Here is a 24639-nt window from a genome sequence, read left to right on the forward strand (position 1 = left end):
AAAGTCCGGGGATGACAACGACATGGGCACACGTCGAATGCATGTGCAGAATCTCCAACTGCAACAGCCCCGCAATTTACAAAATGTTTAGGCCGACCCCTGCTTGGCCTGCAAGACCTGGTACTTGTGCCTCGCTAAATCGAATGAATGCCTTTTGCGCCGGCTCCGACATCCCCGAGCATCCGAAAATGAGGGGCAGCACCACCAACTAGCTGCCAAATTTCTCACTAGCAATTGTTACCAGGGCGAAGAAACAAAAAAAGACCACGATCACGACAATCAACTCCTTTCCCTGCAATAATCGATCAACGACCCACCAGTCGAGGCACTAGGATCATCTTTTCTCGTCACGTTGAGCCTCGAGTGGAGTCTCCCGGAGGCTTGGAAAGGAGAGGGGAAATGCAAACGGATAACAAAATCAAGAAATTGACTGGGAAAAAACATGAGCAACGAACAACAGCGGCCGCTTTACTATTATCCATCGAGGCGGTAAATCCTTCAACTCAATCGATGGGATGCCCATCCTGAATTCTTTATTCCGCCGGTTTCCCTTCAAGGTTCACAATGTTTGGGTCGGAAGTCGGTAACTGCTCACCCAATTGGCGCTTTCGGGGTAGCTCCCACCGGAGAACCACCACGTAAATTAATTCAATCCAAACCCATCCCTACCACTCATCTAATGTCATACCACCAAAAGTCAATAGGGGCCAATTGCTAAGCTGGCATGCATGGGATTGGAGTGAAATCAAAAAGGAAAAAAAAGGTTCGACAAGACAAGAAATGCGTCCGATGATTTTACCTTGGAAACAGGAAAACAAGTGGTCCCTGCAGCGACAATTTCAAGGGTTTCTGCTTTAGATTTTATTCTACCACGTACTCCCTTCCACAACGGTAACAAGTGGCCGTTCAGATGCATACTACGCAGAGGCTAACCCCGCCAACTGGGACGTTCCCACAGAGCTACTACGTCACGCAAGGTACCTCCTGCCTACTGAATCTTTAAACAGCAGTCAAGGTAACCAGTAGCCTGCTGCTTCTTGACACATGCTGCGGAGCTACCAAACTTTGGCCCCGCGGGGCACCGCATCAATAGATGGAGGAGCTTGGGGCTGAGAGGCATTTTGGTTGGAGAAGCGGGACCTCCCCAAACTCGTGCGTGTCGGAAATTTACCCTGAAATTATAAGAACTGCCTCTTCCAAGACAATTTCAAAGGACCGTAAAGCCTCCTTTGTTTAATCACTTCTAATTGTTTCTCCCATTCTCCCTTACCCACACCTTTCCTTCCTACTCGGCATTGGTGAACCTCAGACATCATGGCCCCCTCGTCGATCCCCCTTCAAGAGTCCAAGGACCAGCCTGACTACAACAACGAGGCAGTTTTCCGTCGCAACTGTCTCCCTCACAGGACCTACCACATCCCCGAGACGTCACTCTGCCTCAATGGCGTCTGGGACTTCAACTACGTCTCGACGCCGCTCGAGGCTCCCGAGCCCAAGGACGAGGCCGAATGGGCCCCCATCAACGTCCCCGGCCACTGGCAGCTGCAGGGCTATGGCCGCCCTCACTACACCAACGTGCAGTACCCAATCCCCGTCTGCCCACCGCACGTGCCTACAGAGAACCCCACGGGAAGCTACCGTAGGCAGTTCCAAGTCCCGCCCTCGTGGGACGCCAGCCAGCAGCTGGTTCTGCGGTTTGAGGGTGTCGACAGCTCCTACCACGTCTTTGTCAACGGGGTCCTGGTGGGCTACGCGCAGGGTGCGAGGAACGCTGCCGAGTACGACATAACTGAGCACGTCAACCGTGACGGGCCCAATGAGGTTTTCGTCAGGGTCTACCAATGGTCCGACGGTTCTTATATTGAGGACCAGGACCAGTGGTGGCTCTCAGGTTAGTGATCCAGTTCAAATTTGCAGGCGGTATTGGTTGGCATCAAGCTTAGATATTCGACCGCTTGCTAACATCAGCCACTATATCATAGGAATCTTTCGAGATGTGCACTTGATCGCCTTCCCCACCGATTGCCGCATCCGCGACTGGTTCATCCTTACCGATCTTGATGACGAGTACAAGAATGCCAAGCTTTTGGCGAATGCAGAGGTCATCAGCAAGTCCAAGGGAACTCTGAAGCTTACGTTGCAAGAACTGGCCAAGAATGGCGGCACAATCATCGGCGAGACCGAAGTAGAGGTCAGCTCAGACGGAGAGAGCCCCGAGATCGTTATACCAGTCTCAGACCCGAAGAAGTGGACGGCCGAGACACCCAACTTATACCGCGTCTCCCTCACATTAAGCTCGGGCTCGGCCAAACCCTACACAGTCAGCCAGAACATCGGCTTCCGCAAAGTCGAGCTTAAGAAGGGCCTCATGTGCGTCAATGGAAAGCCCATCAAGCTGCGGGGTGCCAACCGCCATGACCACCACCCAAGGCTTGGACGTGCCGTACCCCACGAGTACGTGCGCCGTGACCTCCTCCTCATGAAGACCCACAACATCAACGCTCTCCGCTGCAGCCACTACCCACCTCACCCCAAGCTCTTCGATCTTGCCGACGAGCTTGGCCTGTGGGTCATGGATGAGGCGGACCTCGAGTGCCACGGTTTCTACGACGCCATTGCCCGGCCTCAAGACATTCCCGAGGAACGGGACTACGAAGAGCGCAAGGCATTGGTTTTCCCCAAGGCCGCCAAGTACACCTCCGACAAGGAGTCCTGGAAGGCAGCGTATGTCGATCGCATGGAGAGCATGGTGATGCGTGATCGCAACCACCCTAGTATCATCATGTGGTCCCTCGGAAACGAGGCCTTCTACGGCCAGAACCACGTCGCCATGTACGAATACGCCAAGAAGGTCGACCCTGGCCGCCTGGTGCACTACGAGGGTGACATCCATGCCAAGTCGGCAGACATGTACTCGTACATGTACCCGCCCGTCTCTAGGCTCATCGAGCTGGCCAAGACTGAGGGCGTGGACAAGGATGGCAACTTCGAGAAGCCCATCGTGCTGTGCGAATACGCCCACGCCATGGGTAACGGACCCGGCTGGCTGGAAGAGTACGAGGACGCCTTCCGGACGTACCCGCGTCTTCAGGGAGGTTTCATCTGGGAGTGGGCCAACCACGGTATTTGGAAGGAGGAGACTGGCCAGGACGGGAAGAAGAAGGCATTCTACGGATACGGTGGTGACTTTGACGACTTCCCCAACGATGGAAACTTTGTCATGGACGGTCTTTGCTTTTCGGACCACACCCCTACGCCTGGCCTGACTGAGCTGAAGAAAGTTGTCCAGCCCGTGAAGTTTAGCTTCAAGGATGGCAGGCTGAGCCTCCAAAACCTGTACAACTTTGTCGACCTGAGCCATCTGGTGGCTCATTACAAGGTTGAGGAGTTTGGTAACGAGTGAGCACTCTAGTCCAGTGTATAAGACTTTATCACTGATGCTAACGAACTATTATTAGAACTACTCTGGTCGACGCTGGCGAGTTCAATATCCCTTCGACCGGACCGGGTGCGACAACCGAGGTTACCCTCCCTGCAGCAGTCAACCACAAGGGCCAAGGCGAGACTGTTCTGACGGTCACTCTTCGTCTGCGGACTAGCACACCATGGGCCGAGGCCGGTCACGAGATTGCATGGCACCAAGAGGTGCTCTCACAATCCAAGACCGAGGCATCTACTGCCAGCAGCTACCAACTGGCTTCCAAGATCGACGTCAAGACTTCGGGTGCCAAGCTGACGCTCTCAGGAGCCGACTGGTCGTTTGAGTTCGACAGGGCGCGCGGCTACCTCAAGAGCTGGGTCTCGGGTACAACCACATTGCTGTCTGCCGAGTCGAAGAGTAGTGCGGCATTGATCCCAGGCTTTTGGCGCCCACCTACTGACAACGATCGCCCGGCCTCGCTGCCTTACTGGAAGCGTTTTGGTGTGGACGACCTGACATCGCAGCTCCGGGGCTTCGATGTAGCCGATGGTGAGAACGGTAGCGTGCGCATTACCAGCAAGACTTTCCTGTCCCCACCTGTTCTCGCTTGGGGCTGGGAGTCGACAATTACCTACGTCATCTCGGCTATCGGCAACCTTGGTGTCGAGGTCAAGCTGGTACCGACGGGCTTCTTCCCCAAGCACGTACCACGCGTGGGGCTGGACGTGAACGCCTCGCGGGCTTTCGACGACGTCCGCTGGCTTGGACTGGGCCCCGGCGAAAGCTACCCAGACAAGCAGGCATCGCAGCGCGTGGGGATCTGGCACCACGCCGACGACGGAGTCGCGGCCCTCCACACAGAATACGAACGGCCGCAGGAAGGCGGAAACCGCATGGGAACTCGCTGGCTCGAGTTGCTCCTCAAGGACGGCCAGGGCCGCGGCATCCGGGCACGCTCGACGGCCGACCCGCACTTCAGCTTCGCAGCTCGTCGCTACACTGACCGCAACGTCGAGGATGCCAAGCACCCGTGCGACCTGGTCGAGGTCGACGCGACACTGCTGCGCCTAGATGCAAAGGTCGCGGGCGTCGGTACCGCTGCGTGCGGGCCCGGCGTGCGCGAGGACCTCCTCGTCAAGACTGAGGAAGTGTCGTTTGGTTTTGAGATTGAGAGGGTGGGGGCATAATTGCCGTTGCGTGAGCGTTTATCTAAGCTCGAGGTAGTTAGTTGTCAATTTTGGGAAAGCTTCTGGAGCGAGTTTGGAAGGAAGAAAAGTCTCCGGGTTGGCTTATCATGGGTGACTAGGTGGGATTATTGGATTTCGGTCTTGGAAGGACTTCGGAGGTTGTCCCAAATGCATCTCTACCAATGACACAATTGATTCATGCCTATTTATCTAATGCTTGTTAGGCAGGTAGTGTGAGACGAGTCAATATTGCGTGATGTCGACGAGGCAAGAGGGAAGCTTCGGAGCATTTCGTGTGATTTTGCTTTTGCTTCATTTGCCACCAATTTTACTTTTTGACAAGCGGTTTTTCACCTTGTCTTCACAAAAAAAGTATTTCCTTTGAGAGAAAAAAAAACCGCCCCCAAAAACCGAGTCGGTACGCATAAAAACAACTGATCTACTCCCGGAAATCTTGCAGAGATGGCCTGCCAAAAGCGGACAGGGAGCCGAAATGAAAAACCACTGCCGAAAAGAAATAAACCCAATTGCCCAATGCATTGTGACCCGCCCTGTCGATTTTTGGTGATGGGAATCTGCCTCCCCCGCATTTAAGCCGACCTCTATCCTTAACAATTTCTAAGAAAACAGTGCTTACCTTCTAGAATGTTGCCATCGATCTTTTGACATTTTTGTCTTTGGTTCTTTTTTTTTTTTTTACTCCAAAAATAAAATCCAAATCCCCGCCCTTCCTTAACTCGGTCCGGTTCGGAGCGAGATGAGCGCTGTGCGACCGTGTGATACCGCTTGCTGGCTTGCAATCACAACAATCTTGCCAATCATCCGATAAACCTCACATCGGTAACTTACCTGGGTTACAAGCGACCAAGTACCCGGACCATCTTCAGCTTCACAAAAAGTACATTTGGTGTCATAACCCGCAGAAAATACGACGTCTGGCTTGTCGGCAAATAAGACAGCAAGCATCCCCCCCATATAAGCTTATCACATCCAGATTATACCATTCCCCTCCACTCCCCCCTCACGAGCAAAACCGTTCGCAAAGTAAGCCATGGCTGCGCTCCCGTCCATCGGCAGCATGATGGATCGCGGGGGCGGCGGCGGTGAGGGGAGCAGTGTGGAGCCGAGTCGGAAGCGGCTGCGGGTGTCTCATGCGGTACGTCCTTCCCGGGATATGCGGAACTTTGGGGGAGATGGTGGTGGGGAGGTGGGGTGGCGGTGGTGGTGTGTGTGTGTGTCCATTTTTGGAAGACTTGTTTCTTTTCGAGAAGGGGGGCTGCCGCGTGGAGCCTTTGGATATGATCACTTATACGGAGGAAATACGCACACATACACAGACACAGACACACAGAAACACACACACTCTCTCTCTCTATCCCTCCCACAAAAAGCACTTACACACTCACACAAACATCCTTGACGGGCATGGTTCTGTCCCGAACCAATTGGGGGCCAACCCTTAAACTGACATCTCGCATAAAATCTGACAGTGCGACGTATGCAGAGCCCGCAAGATTCGATGTGACGGCAACACACCCTGTGCGGCCTGCGCCGCGGCAGACTGCGACTGCACATATGGCTCAGAGGCGAACTCGTGCGTAGACCTCTTTCCTGTTTAATATGAACTGATTTAGCTTCCTTGACAAGCGCGTTTTATTATTCGTCAATATGTCAAAATGCGGATATGATTTTTGGTACTAACTCGGCTTCTTGTTCTTGATTTAGGAGAGGGAAGAGCGACCTCATTTTGGAGGGTGTCCTGAGGCTTGAGAGAATGTTGCAGGAGATGAATCTCGGATTGGTCAGTAAAGTCGCACTTGGGAGACTGGATGAATCTTCAAATGAAACGCATGGATATATCACATCCCATAACAAGAAAAACCTAGCTAACACATCCGCCAAACCCGTAAAGTCATCTTCCCCAATATCTCAACAGGCCACAGCCCAACAGCTTCCATTCTCCAGCCACCGCGCCGGCTCGATAGGCGGCAGCAGCAGCTTCTCAGGCTCGCCGCTCGCCGAGGTACATCTCAGCCCCTTTTCGCACCATGCCGGTCTACACTCCACCTCATCACAGCATCAGACTCAGCACCAGCAACAACCGTACCAATCACCCCCACCTCATCAACGCCAGCACCAACAACAACCACCACAGCAGCAGCAACAACAACAACAACAGCCCACACCGACCGGCAGCAGCACCGCAGCCGCCGAGCCGCACGGCCTTGGCAACAACGGCATCAGCAACAGCCTCGAGAACGCCGTGCTGGACTCGATGCACACGTCCACGACCGAGAGCATCCTGCAGTGGCCGCACTTTGACGTCTTTCCGAGCCTGAGGCGCGACTACGTCTCCATATTCACCCTGGAGCGGGGGAGGAGGCCGCCCAGAGCCAGAGGGGGTTCGTCGCAGCCGCAGCCGCCGCGCGTGACGCCCAAGGAGGTCGGCCGCATCCTCGACTCGTTCCAGGGCGCCGTCAACCTCTGGTACCCGACCGCGTCGGTCGCGCAGCTGGAGCGGTGCAGGGCCATCGCCGTTGCGGAGGGAGTAGGGAGTGCATCGCCGGGGTTGGAGCGTGAGGAGGCCGAGAATGGGGATGAAGATGAAGATGATGATGACGATGACGACGAAGACGACCAGCACGCCGTCGACAGTTGTCTTGCGTCCCTGGTCATGGCGCTCGGCTGCGCTAGCCAGGTTGTTGCAGGGCTGGTAGATGGCCATGTTCTCTCGGATGAGGAGATGCGTTTCCGTCGGGCGCGGAGGAGGTTGGGGGACTTGTATTTTGATCAGGTCTTGAGGAGCATTCACGTAGTGCATACCGCTGTCGGGTCGGCAGCGACGCATTGCTTATTTCTTGTCGGGTATGTTTGTTCAGCAGCCGAATATCAAAAAAAGATCTGAGATGTATTTTGCTAACCTCTGCTGCTTACACTTCTCTGCCACTTTAGCTTATACTTTGCATTCTTGCGCAGGCCGCTGCAAGCCTGGGAATACATCAACGCGGCTTCGGCGCGCTGTCTCCTCCTGCTCTCTTACCAGGCAGAAAACGACGAGGACGATGAGGATCAGGAGCGAATACGCCGGATATTTTGGTCTTGTTATATTCTGGAGAGGCAAGTCTCATTGCATCTTTCATCACTCAACTTCTAAAGTTGTTGCGGCAAGAGATTCTAACACGAAAGATTTGCCCGTAACTAGCGACTACCTAGCCGAGCTCTCGGGCCTCCCCCAGTCCGGAATCGCCCACATCGAGTCGTCCATCCCGCTTCCCGGCAAGACGCCCTACAAAACCCACCGCACCCCACTCGCGGCGGAGCAGTCGTCGCTCTACTTCCTCGCCTGCATCTCGATGCGCCGGCTCCTCAACCGCGTGCACCAGCTCCTATACGCCCGGGGCACCGGAGCATCCCTCGACACCAACCGTTTCCCCTACGTCGTGGCCGAGCTGGACCACCAGCTTGAAGATTGGCGCGACGTGCTCCCGGCGGCCTTCGCCTTCACCCTGGACGCGCGGCCCTGCAGCACCGAGCACGGCGGCTTCCTCCGCCAGCGCTACCTCACCTGCCGCAGCGTCATCTACCGGCCCTATCTGATGTGGATGCTCAGCGGCGCGCACGCCGACGACCCGTCGCTGGACGCCGGCGCCACGGCCCGCTGCCTCGACGCTTGTCTCTTGCACATGCTCAACCTGCGCGGGTTTGGCCACACGGTCCTCGTCGACACGTGGATCTGCGCCCTGAGCATGGCCGGCGCCATGTGTCTGCTGCTGGCGGCGTGCCGCACCCCGGCCCTGCGCGACATGTTGGCGGCCAGCGACGTCCTAGCGTGCGGTCGTCACCTGGGTCGGCTGTTTGAGTCGTGGACCGCGGCGATGGGCGGGCCGAGAAGTCCGAGCATTGAGCAGAGCGTCAGGATCATCGCCGAGGCGGACCGCTTTATAAGAGAGTTTTACAGTGCTGATTTGAGAGGACCGGATGGCGGTTGGAGCGCTGACACTGGGCGGAGAGATGAGCTGGCGCGAGGCTGAGTTAGAGATATTGGCTGGGTTGTTCATGACTGGGTCATGCGCAGGGATGCGGAGACTTACCAAGGAACAATAACGCTTTTGGATAGCTACATATACAACCAGACATGGGATATAAATAGTCTTGGCGAATTGCTCCACAGCATAAAACGCCGATTTAATGGACCATGCACCAAGTCATGAAAACCACCAGCCGAAGTACATGATCATTTCACAGTGTCCTGCATGCGGTCATCGGTCGAAAGTTTCCGTAGTATGGGAGTTCCCCCGTCGTCTTTTTCGGGAGAGACTTCAGTGTTGATGGGCATGGGCGGCACCGGCCTGGGTTGGAGCTCCTTTTTCTCTGGGCCCGCAGGGCTATAGAACCACTCGATGAAGCAGTGCGTATCTGGAACGGGGCGCTCCTTGAGATCAAAGAGGCGCGGCTTGACGGTGCTCCAGAAGAGATCAGGCCGCAGGAGCATAAAGTCGCGAGCCCAACGCATCGTAGCAAAACGCACCATCTGGAGCGGGACGCGGGACTGGCCGCCTCCCTCTTCCAGCGGGGCGCCCTTTGTGCTGATGAGGATGGCCGAGTTGGCGGCGTCGACCATCTCGTATATGGTGACGAGGTCGGCGACGTCGAGCCGGAACCGGAACCAACTGCGGATGGCCTCCTCCTCGCTAGCGCTGAGCAGCGACGCCTTGTCGCCCGACACGGCCGTCCAATCGCCCTTTTCGCTCTCGAGGTGCCGCTCCCTGACCCGCCGCATGGCCGAGTTGGGCGGTATCGGCGTGGGCGCGCGCGCGTTGAGCAGCTCGCAAAGCCTCGCCACGGGCGTGGCCGCCGACTGTGGTAGGGCCCTCAGGACTGATGTCTGGTGTATTACCTCTGATACGCCGGATAGATATGACAACACCTCGGGTCCTGGAGAGGACGACGGCGGCATGGGTAACCAAGAGGTGTCGGTGCCGGCAGAATGATGATCGGCCGGACGCGACCTGATGCGCCGGTGGTCCTCTCGTCGCAGCGCCCGGCACAGCACCGAGTATTCGACGTTCCACTTGATGCTCAGCTCCCGACGCGTCGTCATTGTTTTCCTGCCCGTGCGGATCAATTCGTCCCATTCTTTCTTGGCGAGCGCACACCGGACACTGAGCTTGCTTAGCTCGGGCGACCGTGGCAGGCTTGTCCCCAATGAGGCAATCGGATCGGCATTGGCCATAGTTTTTGTTATTTGTATGCTCTTGAACCTGTTGGTGTTGTGATAATTTGTCCAATATTTTATGAGTAACAGATTTTTCTTGCTTTTATGGTTGTTTTCTTTTCCTTCAAGAACTGAACTTCGCGGGGGAATCAACAAGAGGATTCTGATTTTTACAGCCAAATTGGCAGCCAACGGTCACGTGACGGCATCCTTGACTTGTTTATGGACAAGTTTAGCTGTTCCTTAGCTGGGATAGGGTAGGTTGTAGTACCCAAATTTGGATTGAACAATAATAGAGTCAAAGTTTAATGCTAAGATTAAGGATCAATTATTGTACGACTCGGTTCCTCAAAAACAAAAGAAAAAATTTGTAAAATAAAGTTGTAGTCCGCTCAGCGCTCATGCAAAACTCATGACACAACAACGCTCATCGCTCTCATATCGTAAAAAAAACGTCGCTTGATCTAACACCTCCTCCTGCCGCCGCCCATCATCCCGCCCAGCATGCCACCACCTGAGCGTCGGCCGCCCATGCCTCCACCGTGCATGCCTCCGCCGTGCATACCTCCGCCGTGCATGCCGCCTCCGTGACGTCCACCCATCATGCCACCCCCGCCCATCATACCGCCGCCGCCGTGGTGGTGATGCCGGGTCTCTTGGACAACAACGGGGCGCGCGCCGTAGCCGCCGCCGCCGGTACGTCTTCTGCTTCCGAAGCACATTGTGGTTGGTAGGTTGTTGTGAATTTTTTGAATAAGTTGTTTATTTGGTTTGTCGATTGGGTCACTATTTGTGACTCTTCGTTCGGCGAAAGGTAGTGGTTTTTTTTTGTCTTGAGACTTGGTTCTCTTTTGAAGTTGTTATTTTTGACCCTGTAGTTTGGTGGTCAAATCGTTTGATGTTTTTGTATTTGGGATGAGATGCTTTCATTCATCCCAGGAGGAGGAAGTCAAGAAATCAGCAGCACTTATAGATCTCGGTGAGCACCGAGTCTCATCCCCACGACGCCGCAATGACGCTGCCCCTCCCCATCTAGAATCACTGGGCATACGTTTTGTCGACAAAGCCCGCCTGCCAAAATCGGCCGGGCCAGAATTCAACGTCATGATGCCGTAGGCTGGCTTGGCTTCTTTGACCCCAGCGGAGCTGAACTGACAAAGCTACCAACATCTTTCAAAATAGGAAGAACAAGACATAGATCACTTGCCCGGCACAAAGTAACCGGCGGCAGTGCGGCATCAAGGTGCCGATAAGACCCTTGAGATTTGACACACTTTAGCTTTTTTTTCCGGTGACTGCACAAAGTAAGGGACCTAGATCCACAATGCCGTCAGTCAAGACCAGCCAAGAACGAATGCCGCGCGGTCCACTCGCCTCGCGTCGCTGGATGACGACCACGCACGAGACCTTTTGGTTCTATCTAGACCTAGAAGATCATTTGCATCCTATTATTAGTATCGGATTTTCTTGTATTTGCAGTGATTGTGGCAATTTGACGCCACAACGAGCCACTTCTGCCTGCGCCCCTCCACATTTGCAATGTCTTTGGATACGGAGCATTCTCCGCAATGACATTTTCTACTGAGGGGGTTCAGTCATGGGAATCAGGCAAGATGTGCCTTGTAGCACGTCAGTACATGGAATCCAAGGCTCGTTCTGAGGTAAACACTTCTACACTCATCCTGTTAGCAAAGGGATTGGGGCTTCGACTGTATGCGGCGGCACGTCACGATTATTTTCCACGCTCCGTGACCTTGACCATGGCTAGCTCACATCCGTACTTTCAACTGCCGTACTGTCCGTTGTACCGCTCCAGCTCGTCCAGTTTTCCTTAATACGGTACTTTTTGACCCCTTACCCTTTCTATTTGGAGAAAGAATTACGATGAACAGCCAGTCAGACTCATGTAGCTTGCATCCTAGATGAAGCATGACGTCAGTCGACGGATTACATAAGCAGAGAACTAATTGATTTGCCCACTCACTTACTCACTTCGGACTTAACCATCTTGTACCTTGCATGATGTACTTTTTGTGCTGTGGACTGTTATTTTTATTGGGCGGGACCAAATGCTAAAATTGTGGCAAGACCCTGCCACCTTGCAAGACAAAAAAAAAAAAAAACATTCGTCTGAAGAGCTGGCAGCGGTATATGTTCGTATTGCTACGTATTATTCAGGGAGAAAATCGCGGATGGAGCTGCTTGCCAAATGATTGATAGCTGTGTTGTTCCACCACAAGACCCGGTCATGACATCATTACATCTTGTCCCCCCCAAAAACCTACGCGACAGCTGCGAAGAGCTCATGTTTCGCCCCAAAATTCTCCAACGCCATCTTCTGCTCTGACTGGTTTGCCCCAAGTTTAGTGAACAAATTAGACCAGATCTAATCTGGATTGCTTGGATTTTCTGTGCATTGCCGTTCAGGAAGCAAAAAATCCAGATCCATCCTATCCCCTGCAATAACTACTCCTACTCCGCCATGATACCTAGCATCTAAGCTCTGTAAGCTCCATAGAATCATACATAGATCACCACCCCACGTCCGGATAAAACAACCGGGGAACTGCCTATCCTCAATGGTCCCTTATCTCCTTACAAGAAGTCCTTGAGAAGTCCACCCAACAGTCAGGTAGTTCAAAAGCAAAAATTCCTCCCTAGAAGAAACAAGAAAAAAAAAAGAAAATGGGCTTCCCTACAACCATCCTGGCCATCATAACAGGCGCCGTGTCCGCCGCAGCCCTCTTCGTCTCGGGCTCTTCCATCCCGAGGCTGCGCAAGTACGAAGACAAGGCCGAAAAGGCCGCCGAGTGGAGCAACATAGCTGAGGAGCGGCTTTGGAACACGCGGTATACAGTCGGCGCCGGCATCGTCGCTGTAAGTCTCTTAATCTAATCAATCGCCCCCCTCCCCCACCCATGCTCCCCCATGACTACGTTTCCTTGGCAGTGTCCCTCCAGGGTACTTGAGTCTGTTTTATCTTGGAAACACCTGGTCTTGACTAGAAAACTAAAAAAGAAAAAAAAATTACAAACACAAGGCACTCATCTCCCTCCTATCGGCCCTCAACCTCATCTTCCTCGCCAAGTCAGGCTGGTCCGTCAGTCAGCCCATATGGGCCGCGATTTTGGCGTTTGGGACCAGATACGCCGCCGTTTACGTGCACGACTTTTGGGCCAAGAAGCACAAGATACCAATGATGGATTCATATAACGAAGCCATATCGGAACAGAAGAATGTCAGCGGGATGCTGGACATGATCGCTGCCGGCTGGCTCACTATTGCACTCTTGAGACTGTTGACACTGTAATTTGTCGGGGATGTAACGAGCTCAAACGGGACTCATATCTAAAAGATGCAGACACAGAGTTTGCAATTGAGACAACTAAATACCAGCTCAATAAAGAACGCCACCCCTGCGAGGTGCGCCATAAGAGACTAAAAAAGAAGAAGAAAAAGTTACATCTGAAAGATAATATGTGTAAAGAATGTTGAGAAATGAAGATGTTAGGAGGAAATATTTCTTTCCCACCCCGTTGTGCATGTTCAAAATTTCCAGAGTGCGCATGTTGAATCCGCTCCCAACCTCTGTTCCAGAATGAAAAGCACCTATTCTGGGCTTAGATAGCCCCAGTGTTGCGACTGCAGCTATACCTGCCACTGTGTTCTAGTTTGGCAAACCCCTTAGACCTGAGCCTCAGCTGTCGGCAAAGGCGGTGCAGCGTCGGTCCTTTGTTGCAAGCCAAGGCCAAGTTTACGCTTGATAGCTTTCCAGACCTCGACCAGACCAACGTAGACAGTGAAGCACGCAAAAACAACACCCCACTCCCATCCGATAGAATCGTGCTTGAAGATCAGACGGTTGACGTAAGGGATGTAGATGACTGGGAACATGATGACAAAGCCAGCCATGACCGACCAGAAGAGGAAGCGGTTGTGCCAAACGGTCTTGAAAACAGCCGTAGGACCGTGCCATCCGCGCTCCGGGTTCATGTTGAAGAGCGATCGAGTGAAGTGCTTCACCTCCCACGATGTGACGAGCAACAAGATAGTCAAGGTGGCGTACGTGGTAGAGCGGGCACGGAAAACAACACCACATGTCTCATTGAAGCCGTCGTTGCACCCGTGTCCCAGACCGTGCTCCCCGGGCATGCCGTAGGCGACGGAGGTGAAAGCGGCCAAACAGAGGCCACCCATGAGGACACCGTATATCATCTTGTCGCGAATTAGATCCCACGTGAAGACACCAACACGGAGATCGTGTGGAGGTCTAGTCAAGATATCGGGTTGCTTCTCTTCGATACCCAGACCCAGTGCCAAAAATGACGAGGTGATGAGGTTGACCCAAAGAATCTCAATGGGGGACAGGGGGAAGATTGAAACACCGGATGCATCCTTGAAGGATAAACCGATAAGCAGAAGGATGACCTGAGAGATGTTGGAAATGAGAAGATGAAGGATAAACTAGATACCATGTTAGTTTTGTTTCTTGCAAACTTGTACATCTGCGAATATGGCTTACCTTCTGAATATTGTCAAATAATCTTCTACCTTCCTCAATTGCAGTAACAATGGAAGCAAAGTTGTCGTCGGTAAGGACCATGTCTGCTGCCTCTTTAGCAACGTCGCTACCGCGCTCACCCATGGCGATACCGACGTCTGCAATTTTGAGAGCGGGTGAGTCGTTGACACCATCACCCGTCATGACACAGAAAGCCTTGCGGCGGTGCATGGCCTCCAACATACGGACTTTGGTGGTAGGGCTACAACGGGCGAGAACAAGCGGGAGTTTGGTCAATTGGTCGACTTCTGCGTCGGACAATGAATCAAACTTAGCAGCAGCCATAACAGCATGGCTGGGAAGAGGATCCATGTCGTGAGATAGAATGCCGACTTCATACGCGATGGCGGTGGCAGTCTTAATGTGATCTCCCGTCACCATGTGAACTGAGATGCCGGCCTCGCGGCATTTCTGTACCGCGCCGAGAGTCTCGACACGGGGTGGGTCGTACAGTCCAGCGAGACCAAGGAAGTGCAGATTGGATTCAGCTTGAGGTCGCTCGGAAAGTTGCACATCCGGCCCAACAGCCTTGCTAGCAACACAGAGAACACGGAGGCCCTGAGATGCCAGTTCGTCGGCCTTGGCAATGATTTGCTGCTTCAACTCGTCGGAATCCTGGAGAAGGGGCAGGAGAGTCTCAACAGCGCCCTTCGTGTAAACCGAGCGAAGATTAGACTTCTTCGTCTCGTAGACGACACTCATGAGCTTGCATGACGAGTCAAAGGGGAACTCGGCGAGCATCCGGCGCTGGTCTTGTTGCATGAGATCCGCCTTGCCCTTGCCGAAGCGCATGGCAAAGACTTGCAAAGCGATTTCTGTAGGTTCACCAACCGCGGTCCAATTGCCGGGGGATGAAAGGGTAGCAGTAGCAGTCGTGACGGAACCATTGTCCGTCTCGTTAGCTTTGCCGTCTGAGACAGTCGAGTTGTTGCAGAGAGCTATCGACTCGCAAAAGTGAGTAAAGGCCGCAGACTGTATTGCTTCAGCAGCCTTCTCTTGGTCAACTGTCTCCCTGAGCTTGACTGTGCCACTAGTGGGATCGTGAGAGTCGGTAGTGCCCTCAACAGATGCCGTGGTTCCATTAGGTAACCAGATCTTTCGAGTGATCATACGACCTTGGGTCAGCGTTCCAGTCTTGTCAGAGCAAATGTTGGTGACACCTCCTACGGCCTCCAGGGCAGACATCTTGCGAACAATGACGTTGCCGCTGGCCATGGCCTTTGTGCCAACTGCCATTGTGATGGTCAAAACTGCAATGAGTGATTCGGGAATAACGGCCACTCCGACACAGATGCCGTAGATGAGCACCTGTTCGCCAACCTGCCATTTGCTGACTGAGAAGACGATGACGACTAGTAAGAGGGCAAGACCGAAGAGTAGCAGAGCAAACTTGCTCAGCTTAACCTGGAGAGGTGTTCCTTCGAAGCCTAGGAGGCGACGAACGCCGCGCTTGAGGCGTATCAGGGTACGGGCGAAGAAGGACTTGTCATCGATCGAGTCCTTCTTGTTTCGCAACATTTCGGCGATTTTGCCCACTTCAGTGTGCATGCCGGTAGCGACGACGATACCGGTACCACGACCACGTGTCACTGTGGCCGCAGAGTATACCATGTTCAAACGGTCACCCAGAGGTACATCGGCCTCGTCGAGGACAGCCTCGGGGTGCTTGCTTATTGGAACAGATTCGCCGGTGAGAAGAGCCTCGTCGGTAGACAGGTTGATACCACTGACCAGACGAAGGTCGGCAGGGATGACATCGCCGACACTGATCATGACCAGATCGCCCTTGACGAGCATCTCGGCCTTGATCGTCTCAATCTGTCCATTACGAACCACCTTACAGGTTGGGGCAGACAGAGCATACAAAGACTGAATTGTCTTTTCGGCTTTGTAGTCTTGAACAAGTCTGAAGTTGAAAAGGTGTTAGTGACTTTGAGTTATGATGGGCTTGGAATAAACAATGTGGCTTTTGTGGCAAAATACGATGGCGGCGTTTATTCTTGCTTGTCTCAACCAATGACAGCAAATTGGGTTGCACACATGGTAAACGCCTGCAGTACCGTTGGCGCCCAACAGCCGAACCCCGAAGAGCTAGTACCAGGTACCGAAGAAAGGTTGGGCTAAAAAGGCGGGATGAAGAAAAGCTTACCCAACGATAATGTTCAGCACAATGACAGCTGTGATAACACCTCCTTCGATGTAGTCGTCAATGGCGAACGAAAGGATCATGACGATAAAGAGTACAATGGTCAAGCTGTTGGAGATCTGCCTTAGGAATATCTCCCAAAGGGATACACCCTTAGCTCCCTCAATCTTGTTGGCGCCATCTCTGCCGTAACGAATGGCAGCCTCTGCGGCACTGAGACCATCCTCAAGGTCTGTCTGGTAGAGTTCTGTGAGTTGGGAGACGGGCACGCAGTGCGCGGCAGTTCCGTGGCTGGAGAGGGCAACATCGTTGCCGAGTTGGGCGGTCTCAACTGTGCCGGCGGCGGTCGCGGATGAGCGCGAGGTCGTCGCAGTGATGGGCACGAAGGACGACGATGCGGTTGCGGAAAATTCGGGGCGAGAGGCTTTGGCGTCACTCTTAGGCTGTTGAAGCTTCTCTATTGCTTCTGATGGTTGTTTTGAGGGCACATTTAAACCACTACTACCATTAGGCGGCTCGTCCTGCTCGGCGACGGTCTCCGCGGAATCGAGATTTGCACCATTCCTAACAGAATCGGATTTTCCCATCGATTCTCAAGCGGCTTTAACTGCGACGGCGACGCGGGGGAGAAAGAAGTGCACTTTGTTTTTAGCAAAATGCCTAGGTTGTTTGATGGGGTGGGAGTGGTGAAAGAGACTGCGACTTGGGAGAGACAGAAGAGAGTAAGAAGGGGTTTTTTTTTTATTTACTGAGCTTGCTTGGCTCTGGGGAATGAGGACTGCTTTAAATCAAGACAAATCTGCACCTCGAGAGGGCTGTGGCGTGGGTAGGTCTTTCCAGAAACGGGAGAGGAAATCGGTAAGAGGCCGGCCGGGCTTTCAGGGCAGTGTCTTATACCAAATCGCAAACACAGCGGCTCCCCGCCTGTCCCGGAGACCGGAGCATTGCGATCCATCTCAGGAACCCTTACCTCGTAGAGAACTTGGTCCCGTGCTCATCCAGCAAAGCAACAATTAACCTAACCTGGACTGTGGATTGGTGAGCCAAGACCGGCCGTTTACAAAGAAAGCCTGAATATGGTTTAGCGCCATGCCACGGCACAGTACCGGACATCTCACCGAGTTGCAGCCAAATGGAGGTCGGTCTGGACTGTTTGCAAATGTAATGCCAAAACTGACTGACTGCCTGCCCCTCCCCCCCCCCCGAATGCTGGTTGGCCCGCTCGATCAAGTTTGTAGGTACCCAATGTATAGTACCGTACCTTCCATCATTGGCAAACGGAGAATGGAGGAAACAGTGCGACGTTTCTTTTTGTTCTTTGTGCCAGCCAAGACCTCCTCCACTGCGTCATCACCTGGTACGGAGATCAACTCGCTAGGAGTCAAAAACGTGCTACCAATAATGTTATTCCTTCAGCTGCCAAGAGCTACAGTAGGTGGGGCATAAAAGTGGCGGTGCATCAGTTTGTCACTTGGCGGTGCTTGGCTGGCAAACACTGGTTTTGCAGGTTACCGTTTGAATCGAGCCATGACACTGTGGTTCAACAAATCGTGCGATCTTATTACAGGTCGCTTTCCCGCCGCTGGTGCCTTGTTTGTTAATCGCCTTGTACATGAGGTAGGTAGACATTCGCTTCCGCCCTGTCGCTCGCCTAAATACCATTAAAGCCGCCCTACGGTAGTTACATCCCTTGATGGCGTGTTGATAATCTGAGAAAGGTGACGCGTCCATAGCAACTGTTATTTCCATACATGCTTTTTTTTTACGGAATACCGAGTAAATACTCCCGTATGTCGATTGGCGTCCAATTGTTTCTTCTTCTGATTTGAATGTAAAATCCATTCGCTTCATACTGTACCGGCCGCATTTTCCCCATTCTTTGATCTTCCTTGCCAAGCTAATATTACACTTGGTAGTGCTTATCTCTTTAGTTTACTCAGATAGGTTACCTCTTCATTGGCTTCTGCAACAATGCCCAGCTTTCGCTGTTCGTGTGGGTCTCCAGAAAGTCGAATGTGGCCGACTTGCATGGTGTTCTAATGTACGGCGTAGGAAGAGGTTGTTCTAGACTTGGCTTGCTTAGGTACTCACTAGGTACTGTAACTAACTACTCAAAACAACGTTAGTACGGTACTTTGGCCACACTCGCAGTGGCTCAACTTGTCTATCTGCGCTGGTATCAGGTGGCAAGGCGAGCAAGGCTAGGTCAACACGTGGCAAAAACTGTCTGTCTACCTACTATGGAGTATACACAAGTACAGGACGATGCTTACAGTACGGTCATTATGTACTCGGCAAGCTGGGCTACAGGCATCTAAGCTCAGCCTTCTATGGGGAGGTAGCCGACCCATTCCTTACGTGTACCAATAACTGTTCTACGCGCTTGAGGCGCTCATTCGTCTTTAAACTTGCATTTGCCTCCAAACTGTCGCCTCATGACAATTGTTCATCCTAGCTGTCAATTGAGGACAAAATATCTGTGTTCATCCCAAGACAGCTAGCTATGTTTCCTTGGCTTCCCGGCACGCTACCTTATCCAACCAGTTCAGATGACATGACCGCCATCTGACGTTTACCCGCGGGAACCAGACATGTTAGTTGACTCGTTGAATTGACACGGTGAAGTTTTCCCAAACGTATGATAGTGCTGCATCTTCCCCTCCCAGCCAAGTGTTTTCCCCTCATTACACTCGCTTCTGTCCCACGGGGGAAATCGCGGGCCAACTGCCAAGAGGCCACACATAACCAATCATCACGTCCCGGATTGGCCACCGGCCCCGTCGGTGGATGCCATCGGCGTCTATCGGAGGTCCAGACCCCGGGGGAACTTTTTATCAAGACCTGGTCCGGTTATTGCGGGACGGGTTTCGCGGGGTCGCGGGGTTCGACCTTGGCGACGATGGGGTTAGTCGGTAATCGAACGGAGTAGCGCTCGGTCTCCGATCAGAAATGCTTCTTGATTTTCTCTCGCCAGACAAGAGCGTCTCCCACGTGGACTGTGGTGGGGGCGAATTGTTGTAAGTGGTATGTAGGTAACGCACCTAGGTAGGTAATTAAATCTGCTCAATATTTAGCGGCAAAGGCAACCCAAACCGTTTTGCTAGCACAAGATTCCTGTATCCGTAAACCAGCCTCCGTTATGCTCCTTCAGTCATCTAATAGGTTGACTGCTCAGTCTCTTCGCCACAATATTGGTAAGAGACATGCCTGATGCTACGAAGTACGTCTCGATAAATTGTTACAAGTGTTAAGGCGAGGGAGGGAGGGCCTTAGTCAGGTTGCCTCTTTTAAGTGGGGCGGGTCGCTAGAGGTATGTCAGGGGCCAGGGACCTCTTTCAATGAATAGAGATATGGTGTAGGGTAGGTAGGCAAGGTAAAGCTCTGTAGGTACCTCAGCTCACCAAAGATGTTGCTACTAATACCGACAAACCTTCCCGTCCCCTTTAGCAAACGAACCACGGTTGAAAAGAATCAGGCTGCAGAAGTGCACTGACCCTATTCAAAGCGTCACACGTATTAGGTTTTAAGCTTTTACGGTATTGGAATTTTGGCTTTTGGTTTCTTGGTTAGCGGTAGGGCACAATCGCGGGGGAGGGGACATCTAGTTCTAGACCCAGGCTTGCCGGGCTGGTGCTAGTGTATGGAGAGGCAGAGGAACCGAGCGTGGGTTATGGGCTTTCGGAATACAACGCGGTAAATGATAGCTGAGCTACTTGAAGCCTTGCGATCAAGTATATGATGAAGAAAGGGTACTGCCGGCCAATCAAAGCAGTCACCATCTTCGCAACTGGCACCGTGTTCTTGGGTCTCTGGACCTGCATATTGGTGTGGTGTGGGCAAATGGGTCGTGTGATGATCAATTTGACGGCAGCTGAACATATTTCGATATAAAGAGATGGTGTCCTGGCTATATTAAAAGCTGGGGAAAGCCACGCGACCACTTGAAGACGACAACCCAACGCACAATGGGCTGTCAAAATGTGAGAATCTTTCTCAAAATCTTGCTATAGGGTTGCAATGAAGAATCCATTACCGAAGCGATATGTGAGCCGCGTCTGGGTCGTGTGGACGTTGAGGCCATGGGATACCGCTGATCGCTGGAGCTAGATGAAGCCGCTGTGGGTCTGCTGTACAAAAGTCCAGGCCTCACCCACAAGAAGAAATTGATTTAATGTGTGTATGTGCGTGACCCAGAGAGCTCTACCGAGTCATCCAGCTCGAAATTTTGTACAGCTTCTGCTCTATTCCCTTTCTACACCAAGGTCCAACTCAATCCCGTCGATTAGGTGAGAACATTCCACGAACGCTACGCTACACTTTAAAAATTTGTTCTAACAAAAAAGGGGTGAAGGGGGGCCAATCCCTGATAAGCCGTCGAAGCATTTACGCTCAGATGTGGGGTGACCTCAGCCAAGATTTTGCTTGTACCTGAATCAAAGGCCAGACCACCAGCTTGAAGCTACCTGGTACCGATCACTTTTTGACTCACAGATTTGATCTGCACAAAGAGCTTGGCGAGTGGTTGGGGAGGAAGAAAAAAAATTGCACGCAAGGCTGACGCTGATCTGGGTGGAATACTGTCAGCACAGGACACAGTCCGAGGAGAAGCTCGCATTCGGGCACTTGAATTGACGTGTTCGACCGGCGTGCCGAAGCTGTCCGCGCCAAACAAGGACGCACGGTCGGGCGCTTGGGTGTCAAGCAAGCAGAGCAAATCAAAAGGTTTTGCTGGTTGACAGGCATGGTCAATCCTAGCTACCTAGATAGGCCACCAAAACCGAAAACGTTCTACTACAAAGAAGCCCTCCACCGCCCGAATTGAGAACTTCAGACAAGACCGGGTCCACGCACGCTTCTGCACGAAAATAGGAAGGAAAAAAAAAAGGTGAAAATTATCAGCATCAGGAGAGAATACAATTATAACCCAGGTAGCCGGCCGTTTTTTTTTTGTCTTGACTGTCCACTTGTTTCAATCAATTGTATAGTACAAAAAGCCGAATCCTTGACAGTTTTCCTGCTTGGTTTGGTCCTTCGGTTGTTGTCCACAATTCATGACTTGCCTTAATTCAGGGCTGCTTCCCCGGACGCTCATTGGGACTATCGGTCAGGGGTAGGCGAGGAGTGACGTGTGGCATCTTTGGTGGACCGTGACGGCGGGTTTTTTCTGGCACGGTTGAATTTGGGCAATTACAGCGCGACTTGCGCAACCCCCATTTTCTGCCCGCCATTTACCAGTCAGAACCAAAGGGGGAAGAAAAAAAAAAGCTGGCTTGCACACTCACCGACTCTGCGAACAACTTCACCAAACGCCCAGAGTCGCCGATCACAAACAGCAAATACAAACTGGCATCTTTTGCTTTCGAGAGTACCGCGCGCCGGCGAATTGATTTATTTAAACCAACTGTGCCCCGGCTTGCCGGCCGCATTCCCATCGCTTAAACGCTTCACAACCAAAGTCGCCCAACCCGCATCGACCTCTTCAAACCGTCACCATGGTCTTACTGGAGGCGACAGCGCCCGCAATCAAGGGCCCAGCCCTTTTTGGGATGCCGATGAAGCAGGTGTCGCTGATTACGGTAAGGAGCGCAACCCTTTTCGGGCCATTGGCCTTGCTCGTTTCTTGTGGCTAACCTGGTGTCTTTACTCGATCATGTAGCTCACATTTCAAAACTCGGCCTTGATCCTCGTACGCGCCACCTACCCTACATACGCTTCTAACCGGAGACTCTGCGCTTTTGCGATCGACGAGAAGCTGACCGAAGCGCATCATGGATATCTAGATACTGCACTACTCGCGAATCATGCCACCAGACGGCGACCACCGCTATTTTACCTCGACTGCAGTCTTTCTCAATGAGATCATAAAACTTGCCATCAGCCTTACTTTTGCTCTCCTAGAGCACTCGCGCAGCTTGGCACCGCAGACCCCAGCTACAGTGCTGTTCGAACAGTTGTACAACTCAGTGTTCTCTGGAGATGGATGGAAGCTCATTATCCCAGCGGCGCTGTACACGCTGCAGAACACTCTGGTCTACGTGGCCGTGGGCAATTTGGACCCAATACATTTCCAAATTCTGTACCAGCTCAAGGTATGTAAAGTGCCCGGTTTACAATTCATCAAGGCTACAGTGTGTTCGGGGCTTCAAGTCCGGTGCGCCTGGCAACAGCAACGCGGCTTAGAATGCCGAGGCGGATGTCGATGCCGATGCTGATGTTATCTTGGCAGATCCTTACAACTGCCTTCTTCACGGTTGTCATGTTGGGTCGATCTCTGTCTGCAAAGAAGTGGGTCTCGTTGGTCATTTTGACTATCGGCGTCTCGATCGTGTCTCTGCCCTCTTCGAGCGCCGAGGACTCGAGACTCATTATCCATGATTTCAGCGATCATTTTTTCCCTCGCTCAGTCCACGAACTTGGTCAGCTCGCCAACGGCGCAGCAGAGGTCGCGAGAGAGCTCACCAAACGGGCTTTGGACGATTTCCACGAGGATGGTGTTATTGGCACCATAGTGAAGCGATCGGCCACGTACCAGGGCATTAAGGAGGACCTGGACACCACGCCCATCATGAACTACTCAATTGGTCTGGGTGCTGTGCTGGTCGCTGCGGCCGTGTCTGGCTTGACTGGAGTCTACTTTGAGAAGGTTCTGAAGGATTCGGCCACGCCCGTCTCGGTGTGGACTCGCAACGTGCAGCTGTCCTTCTATTCGCTTTTCCCAGCTCTGCTGCTTGTCATTGGCAAGGATGGCGCTGAGATTATCAAGCACGGCCCTCTCGACGGCTATAACTGGGTCGTCTGGACGGCCGTGGTGCTGCAGGCCGTCGGGGGCGTGCTGGCTAGTCTGTGCATCAACTATGCTGACAATATTGCTAAGAACTTTGCGACTAGCATCAGCATCGTGATTAGCTTTTTGTTCAGCGTTTGGTTCTTCAACGTCAACGTCAATTTGGCGGTAAGGCTTTTTTTTCACTTTTTTCCTCACTAAGGAACTATATGTCCAACAAGGAGCATTCGTACTCGACCTATTGTTTTTTGTTCTCAATACCCCCGAAAAAGAGGTCACTCACTTTCGATCATTATATATAGGATTCTAATGAGCTTCTACAGTTCTTGCTAGGGACATTCCTCGTCATCCTGGCGACGTACCTATACAGCGGCCCCGACCGCAAGCGCACCCGCCCGCCACCCATTAGCATCGTCAGCTTTGAAAAGACAACGATTGATAGGACTCCTCAGCCGACTTCGATCGACGAGAAGCGTCTGGACCCACTAGATACCGTCAAGGCAATGGGCTTGTCGACATCGCGTCCTGCCTCACCCTTGCGGCACCATAACAGGGTGCCCTCTGCCCGAGGCAAGAACCGCGACGAGTGATGAGACTTCAAAAGTTTTTTTTCTGCATCATGCGGGCGGTGGCATTTTCTTCTTTTTTTCTTATACATCAACTCACTTCGTATATGGCGACGCGACGATCTCCATAGGATATATCATCACATTTGGGGGAATCATTGGCGATTCAGGAGGCAGGCGTTTAAAAACATTGGAAGTGACACAGAAAGGCTTTTTTTTTTTTTTTTTTGTTTTATTGGCATAGCTCTTGCTTGAGATATAACCTGGCTGTGAATATCTCGAGCCATTCGGTTTTGTGACACACTGTCGAGGTGGTTTCACGAGAACGAGGGTCGTCATGTCTAGACCCGATAATGGGACTGGTAGCATGGGCGGCTGGAATTAGTGGTCAGTGAAGCTGTGGCTCTTGACGTACCAGCTGTGTCTTAGGAGGAGATACGGTTAGAAGGGCTTATGATACTGCATGACATCAAGATATTAGTAGGGCTACAGGTCTGGCTCTTGAGTCTGGTTAAGTAGCATCTACAAGGCAGCAGACGTCTCTCTGAGCACAGGAGCTCATCGAGCTTGTTTATTTGTGAGATGGTCGAATGATCTAAAACCTCTTTACTGAATCAAAATAGAACGAGGGACACGCTAAGCCTGATACTGGGAGGGATGGGCAGTGTGTGCAGGTCAGGGATCCATCGATGAACGATCAAAAGCGCTACGACTGGTATAAAAGATTGGCCCGAGTTCTACAACAAAATATCTTACCCA

General features: G+C 52.5%; 9 protein-coding genes across 9 annotated transcripts; 5 read left to right on the plus strand and 4 right to left on the minus strand.

Annotated features, from left to right (window-relative positions):
• Positions 1-1253: 1253 nt before the first annotated feature.
• On the plus strand, positions 1254-4918 carry PgNI_02284 (uncharacterized protein). The gene is made up of 3 exons (XM_031122351.1): positions 1254-1891; positions 1983-3399; positions 3459-4918. The coding sequence occupies exons 1-3, from the start codon at positions 1315-1317 to the stop codon at positions 4606-4608; spliced, it is 3144 nt and encodes a 1047-aa protein (XP_030986183.1). The 5' UTR covers positions 1254-1314; the 3' UTR covers positions 4609-4918.
• Positions 4919-5634: 716 nt separating this feature from the next.
• PgNI_02285 (uncharacterized protein) lies at positions 5635-8639 on the plus strand (the record flags this gene model as incomplete). The annotated part of the gene is made up of 6 exons (XM_031122352.1): positions 5635-5764; positions 6099-6202; positions 6334-6409; positions 6521-7473; positions 7561-7709; positions 7795-8639. Exons 1-6 carry the CDS (start codon positions 5660-5662, stop codon positions 8637-8639), a joined length of 2232 nt encoding a protein of 743 aa, XP_030986182.1. The 5' UTR covers positions 5635-5659.
• On the minus strand, positions 8163-9841 carry PgNI_02286 (uncharacterized protein; the record flags this gene model as incomplete). Its single annotated transcript, XM_031122353.1, has 2 exons — positions 8163-8624; positions 8852-9841. 2 exons carry the CDS (start codon positions 9839-9841, stop codon positions 8433-8435), a joined length of 1182 nt encoding a protein of 393 aa, XP_030986181.1. The 3' UTR covers positions 8163-8432.
• Positions 9842-10287: 446 nt separating this feature from the next.
• On the minus strand, positions 10288-10545 carry PgNI_02287 (uncharacterized protein; the record flags this gene model as incomplete). The annotated part of the gene is made up of 1 exon (XM_031122354.1): positions 10288-10545. One exon carries the CDS (start codon positions 10543-10545, stop codon positions 10288-10290), a length of 258 nt encoding a protein of 85 aa, XP_030986180.1.
• A 1963-nt stretch (positions 10546-12508) lies between these two features.
• PgNI_02288 (uncharacterized protein) lies at positions 12509-13133 on the plus strand (the record flags this gene model as incomplete). The annotated part of the gene is made up of 2 exons (XM_031122355.1): positions 12509-12700; positions 12864-13133. 2 exons carry the CDS (start codon positions 12509-12511, stop codon positions 13131-13133), a joined length of 462 nt encoding a protein of 153 aa, XP_030986179.1.
• A 5-nt stretch (positions 13134-13138) lies between these two features.
• On the minus strand, positions 13139-17512 carry PgNI_02289 (uncharacterized protein). The gene is made up of 3 exons (XM_031122356.1): positions 16534-17512; positions 14346-16290; positions 13139-14287 (listed from the first exon to the last, which is right to left on the minus strand). The coding sequence occupies exons 1-3, from the start codon at positions 17115-17117 to the stop codon at positions 13508-13510; spliced, it is 3309 nt and encodes a 1102-aa protein (XP_030986178.1). The 5' UTR covers positions 17118-17512; the 3' UTR covers positions 13139-13507.
• A 1057-nt stretch (positions 17513-18569) lies between these two features.
• Positions 18570-18985, plus strand: PgNI_02290 (uncharacterized protein; the record flags this gene model as incomplete). The annotated part of the gene is made up of 2 exons (XM_031122357.1): positions 18570-18629; positions 18680-18985. 2 exons carry the CDS (start codon positions 18570-18572, stop codon positions 18983-18985), a joined length of 366 nt encoding a protein of 121 aa, XP_030987438.1.
• Positions 18986-19102: 117 nt separating this feature from the next.
• On the minus strand, positions 19103-19273 carry PgNI_02291 (uncharacterized protein; the record flags this gene model as incomplete). The annotated part of the gene is made up of 1 exon (XM_031122358.1): positions 19103-19273. The coding sequence occupies one exon, from the start codon at positions 19271-19273 to the stop codon at positions 19103-19105; it is 171 nt and encodes a 56-aa protein (XP_030987439.1).
• Positions 19274-20721: 1448 nt separating this feature from the next.
• On the plus strand, positions 20722-24117 carry PgNI_02292 (uncharacterized protein). The gene is made up of 7 exons (XM_031122359.1): positions 20722-20816; positions 20882-20996; positions 21115-22106; positions 22187-22216; positions 22311-22619; positions 22757-23482; positions 23638-24117. Exons 3-7 carry the CDS (start codon positions 22023-22025, stop codon positions 23902-23904), a joined length of 1416 nt encoding a protein of 471 aa, XP_030987440.1. The 5' UTR covers positions 20722-20816; positions 20882-20996; positions 21115-22022; the 3' UTR covers positions 23905-24117.
• The last annotated feature ends 522 nt before the right edge of the window (positions 24118-24639 follow it).

This window comes from Pyricularia grisea (genome assembly GCF_004355905.1).
Source record: "Pyricularia grisea strain NI907 chromosome Unknown Pyricularia_grisea_NI907_Scaffold_1, whole genome shotgun sequence".
Taxonomy (NCBI): Eukaryota; Fungi; Ascomycota; class Sordariomycetes; order Magnaporthales; family Pyriculariaceae; genus Pyricularia; species Pyricularia grisea.